The 6,000-nt window shown below is 37.2% G+C and overlaps 1 protein-coding gene across 1 annotated transcript in view; it reads right to left on the bottom strand.

The window, feature by feature from the left end:
• Positions 1 to 1,814: 1,814 nt before the first annotated feature.
• Positions 1,815 to 6,000, bottom strand: part of CLSTN2 (calsyntenin 2) — a 1,123,462-nt gene continuing 1,119,276 nt past the window's right edge. The window contains exon 18 of the mRNA XM_030216144.1: positions 1,815 to 4,226. Within this exon, the coding sequence (XP_030072004.1) occupies positions 4,017 to 4,226 (210 nt within the window). The 3' untranslated portion in view covers positions 1,815 to 4,016. The remainder of the gene's footprint in view (positions 4,227 to 6,000) is intronic.

The following is a 6,000-nucleotide window of genomic DNA, read 5'->3' as shown; positions in this document are numbered from 1 at the left end:
GCAGCAACCAAAAAACAATGTCAAGATTTATTAAGAAAGGAATAGAGAATATCACACTCCTTCTATATCGCTCCATGGCAAGACCACATCTTGAGTATTGTGTGCAATTCTGGTCATCACATCTCAAAAAAGATGTAGTGGAACTTGAAAAGGTACAAAGAAAGGTGATCAAAATGATTAAGAGGATGGAATGACTCTCATATGAGGAAAGGCTTAGAGAAGAGATGGCTGAGGGGAGATATATTAGCCGTTTATAAAATCATGAAAGGAATGAAGCAGGTAAATATGAATTGTTTACATTATCAAAAGTACAAAGACTACAGAACACTCCATAAAGTTACATACTTACACATTTAAAACAAATAGGAGAAAATTGTTTTTATTTTTACTCAATGTATAATTAAGCTCCCAGAGCAAGTGGTAAAAGCAGTTAATGTAGATGGGGTTAAAAATGACTTGGCTAAATTCCTGGAGGAAAAGCCCATAAACCATTAACTAAAGAAGTAATGCAACCAACCCATGCACCCTCTATGAATGGTACCTGAGAAATTTAACTAGTAAGATCACCAATTGTGCCCCATTGAGGTTATCTTTCTTGACCTGCTATGATATATATGTCCTCTGAGTCAGAGTCTTAAATCCTCTATGACCTTTTTCTTCTATTTCTCATCTTCTCCCACTCTCTTTTTAACCCCTTGGTTGACAGCTATTAGCATTTAACAATTCTGTTCTCTCAAGTCTGTTTCAGGGATGACAGCCACATTATTTACTTTCTTGCTATAAGAGCAGCCTATGTTTTCCTACATGCTTACATTTTCTGTGGCATTTCAGAGGTAGGTTGAGCAGCAGAGTTTAGACAACTCTGCTACCAGATATAACATATCTATAGGAATTCTGAGGCAAGTTTATTAGGGCATATATTAATTTACAAAAGAATCAAAGTTTTAGCAAATTCTGTATTTAAACAGTGTATTAAACAGGTGTCTAACTTTTCTTCCTTAAAGAAAATGTTTCTATATTTTATCTCCTTTATTTCAGGTTTTTTTAACTTAACTTTTGATTCATTTTTCTTTTTCTTCCTTTCATCCCTTTTTTATCAGTCTTCCCTTTCATTAATTTTTCACTTTATTTTCCCCATTTTTCTCATCTTTTTCTTCTACTCCTTAATCATTTCTACCACTTTCCCTCCATTCCATTATAATTTCTTCCTCATACTTTCTTCCATCACATTTCTTCTACTGATCCCTAAGCTCTTGAGTTGCTGCCTCTTTTGCTTTCTCTTTATTCTCTATTCAACTGCCAATATTCTCTTTACTCTCTTTTCCATAAGCAGGCACCAGCTGATCCACTATCTTTCTTATATCCCACTAACTTTTTTTTCTCTATTTTACCTTCTAGCTTCTCCTTCCACTCCACCAGACAGACAGACTCTTCTCCCTACAGATTTTGCATACACATAAGCCATCTCCTCTCTTTCTACTGGCAGAAACAAGTCCTGTCTCCACCTCTCCTTCTCTCAGTAAAAGACACTAGGCTCCTCTTAACTGATGTGCTGCTTAGAGAATGACATGGGGACAAAGTTTGTCCCTGTCTCTGTGGGCTCTGTTCCCATCCCTGTCCCATCCCCAAAGGCTCTGTTCTCATCTGCACAAGCCTCAATTTTTTTTATTAAAGTATAAAAAGGAACAATATTCTATGTAACCTTTTTATAAATCACAAATAGAAAATAATAACAATGAGAATCTATAATAACCCTCCCCATCCACCCTCTACCCTTCCAACCCCATCAATAGCAGACTGCTATTACACCAAGAAACCCTAATCCACCCTGCAAAAATGTCCAGTGGTACAAAATACAACCGGCTCTGTATGCCCTGTTGGAGGAGAAATATGCACTATGAAGCACTGTTATGATTTTTTAATCTATAGATGAATAATAAATCATCAACAGGATTCAGTCTAGCTCTTCTGTCTTCCACAGTCCTTCCTGCAATAGAAAATGTCTTCTCAGAAGATGTGCCGATAGCAGGCATATGCAAGTTTTGCTAGTTTTGGCCAGCAATTCATTAACAACAGCCTTCAAACATCGCTCATAAAACTGTTAACATACATTTTCACTCTTTTTGAGAGGGGCTCTTCCACAGAAATAAAGCTTTCTGGGAATGTGGATTGTGGAGGACCCTGAGTTGTTGCTGTTGATGGACTCGAGCCTTCCATTTTGTTCTGGTTTTGGCACAACCTTCTCAAACATTTGGTTGCCAGTGTTTTTATATTATCTGGTAAGATAACTAGATTGTCTTTCAGACATGGGTATAGAAGAGAACCAACACTGTGTAGTGAATGAACAGGAAAATAAGTGTCAATTTAAGTGTTGGAAATTCTCCTTGATACTGCAACAGATTTATCTATTGTTGCTGGCAACAGTAAGATGCTTGAGCAACTGGGCACGTGATGGAAGGACGCTGCAGATGGTAGGTGCCTGATCAGTAAGACAAGACTCTTGTTGCCACATTAAAGGCAAAAAAGACAAAATTGGTGTCATATAACAGTGCTTCATTTAAATCCAAAAGCAGCTTCTGCAGTTTATCATCATTGAATTCAGTTGCCTAAGATGTGTTAAGTTTTTACTAGCACTGTATTGATGCTGTTCCATCTAGTTGGAACAACTTGTTTTAGGCTAGTCTCAAACTTTTAGAAAATGACACAGGGATAAAGTTTGTCCCCGTCCCTGTGTCATTCTTTAGTGTTGCTTCTTCCATAAGCCTCTTCTGGTACTGCACTGCTCATCTTACACAGTACAGCACATAGTTCTGTACAAACTCTCTAGATACATAAACACTGCCAGAAATAGCTTAGAGAGGCGACAGCATATCAGGGAGAAAGCCAGCTGCCAAGGAATGGAGGAAGAGAGATTGGCATCACCAGAAATTGAAAAAGGCCCATGTATTGAGAGGGAAATTTCAAGAAACGGGTTGCGACTTTTACCTTCTTCTGCAAATACTTCTTCCATAATGATAATTTCTTAGGGGCTCTTTTTAAGCTTAGCATGTGCTAATGGAATTAGCATGCAATAAATGCTAAGCATCCTACTATATACCTATGAGCCATATGGTACATAGCACATATTAATGTCAATTGGCACGTGTTAAGTTTTAGTAAAAGGGCCCCTATCTAAAATTACACAATTAATATTCTCTGATCTGTTGTTCACTACTTATTAGTTCATATTTTCTTTAAAAAGGGTGACTGAATTATGTTATAAATTTTAATAAAAACTATATAAATAGTAGCTAAAGTTGAAGTCTTGATGGCTAGTATTACTATGGACACATTTAAATCTTGTGCTACTTCAAGTCTGCATGTTGACCAGGCAAAAAATAAAAGATTTAAAAAAGCAAATATTCATCATTTCCAAAATTACAGCTACTTATCAGAAAATATTATACTGTACATTTCCAGAAATATGTGTGACAGTCCTTATTTTCAAGACGAGGACATCATTCAATGTACAGTATCCATTTATCCCCAGCCATGTTTGTGTACACATTCGCAAAGAGGCGTGAACGATCTACACAATCCTTAAGAAGAAAATAACATACAAGAAGGGGGAGAAAATAATGAGATACATAATATAACCTTTCTAAATGTAATTATTCTGGCTTGAAGAAATTGTATCCAGAAGGGAAGCCAATGTGAGATATTATTTGCACCCAAATAAGCTGAAATCTCTCCAGTATGAAAAAGTAGCATTAGCAAATGCCTCTGAATTGATTGACAGGACCTGCTGGGGTTTTTTTGTGGGGGGATGGAAAAGGGGGCAGACAGTAAAGTATAAAACAAAAACTGATAACGCAAACTTCTGATTACTGCTGACGTTAGACCAGTTAGAAGAAGAAAGGGAACAAATATAGCAGATCAAGCATACAAATCCTGTCATTTAATTCATAGTCTTTGACTAACGACTCAGAAATACATAGTATCGGTGCTTACAAAAGGAAGAAAGACTCAAGGGGATTTCAGTAAGGGAGCGTTGTATTATCCCACTCCAGCTGCTGTTGCCTGGGTATGCTATGCTGGATGCGCACATTTCCAGTCTCTTCCTCTTCTTCATCTTCACTTTCATCTGATTCCGCACTGCTAGAATCTTCTTCCTCTTCATCCTCCTCCTCTTCTACTTCCTCCTCTTCTTCACTTTCTACTTCTCCTTGCTGAGGGGTTTCGTATTTCTACAGTATTTAGAAGAAAATTAAGAAATTGTAACAAACATAAATAAAACAGAATTGTGAACTATTTCTATCCCTGGAACATGTTGTTTTTGCTTACCATAAGATTAATGAGGCATAAATCTATGAAACAAACTGAAAAAAAACCGGCCAAAATTCAGGGAAAAAGGCTGAAGGGAATAGAAAATTAATCTTCACACGTTCCTACTTTTCAGTTCCTCTTCGACATACTTTTTGTATTCTTGTTTGGTCTATATCATTATTCCTCTCTGTGCCTCAACTGCTGCTGAAGCACAGATCATACTGCATACAGGGATCCGCAACACACAGTTCAAAGTTACCATGGCTTCTCATTTTCCAGGCACTCTATCATGGTTCTTTAACTAATAATAATAGGGAAAATATTCTAGTTTTTTGTGTGCATTTCTTCCTAAATCTAGAAACTTGCCCACACAGTTTTACTCTTAGCATGCAAAGTGGAGTGCACAAGTAAAAGAATAGTGTCAGTGGCACACGTACCATAATATAATACGTAATTAGTGGCTAACTGGCATTAACTACTAATTATTGGCTGTAATTCATGTTAATTAGCAGTTACATGGGTAACTGCTCTTATCTGAGGTTCTTCCAATTGTGTGCGCAAAATCCATAGCATGCAACTGCAAGGGGGCATGGACCTGGGCGGGGCATGAGCAGGTCAGGAGTAAGCCTAGCAATTATGAACACGGGTTATAAAATATTAGCAGTTATACACCTACATACCTACAGTTAGGTGCAAGCATTTATACCAGCCTTTGAGGTAATGTAGGTTCTCGCACCTAAAGTTAGGTGCATAACTGTGAATTTTTGCTAGTACAATACAGTCTCAATTAGCCAACCTTCATTAATCCAACCATCTGGCACATCCGACAGACCTTTTGGTGATATTTTTGCTTTACCCATCCTAGTATTTTGTATTCTTCCACTTCCACATTTTTCTGTTGGTTTTTCTTGTGGAAGCCCTTGGTTTTCCTGTTTCTGAAAGATTTGTCCTTGTAGCATTGACGTGATTGTCAGTAATAGGAAGTTTTGTAATCATTTAGAGACTACATCTTCACAAATAAGAGCTAAATGATGTAAGCAGCCTAAGAGCCACTTTCTTCCAGAATTAGTGAAAGCTGAATAATTTCTTGTCTAATAATTTCTTGACTCCTGTACCAGCAATTTATGTCAATGCAAGATCTGTTAATAACAAAGTACTGAGTGATCTTTTAGATTCACTGGATTTGGGCTTTCTGTTAATATAAGAAACAAGGTTAACTGAAATAGATAATACTGTGATTTCTCATCTATGCCCTTTAGGCTATCAGCTGCTTCATTCTCCCAGACAGGATAAAAGAGAGGGTGGGGATCAGCTTTGATTTGTAAGAGCTTTTTTCATGCTTCATTAGCTACTTCAGTGGTCTCTTCTGAATTGGGATATATGTTATGTAAATTTTGTGACGATTCACCACTAGGTTCTGGTCCAATGGGTTTACTTCTTTTTAATCACCCACCTGGACCTTGGGCTAAGTCTGATGCCAACTTGTTGGAAGTTATCTCACATGCTGTGTGCCAATTTTCTACGATAATTGTCTTGAGGGATTTAAATTTGCATCTTGAGGACGATTCTGATTTTAATGTTTTGAATTTTAAACCTTTTTTGTGTGCTTGTGATTTAACACTTTTTGGAAGAGGTCCTACTCATGAGAAGGGTCATTTTTTAGATTGTCTCACAGCTTACCCTTCCCTTGTGGTA

Source organism: Microcaecilia unicolor, chromosome 10, assembly GCF_901765095.1.
Source record: "Microcaecilia unicolor chromosome 10, aMicUni1.1, whole genome shotgun sequence".
NCBI classification, from domain to species: Eukaryota; Metazoa; Chordata; class Amphibia; order Gymnophiona; family Siphonopidae; genus Microcaecilia; species Microcaecilia unicolor.
This window is presented reverse-complemented; position numbering and strand designations above follow the sequence as displayed.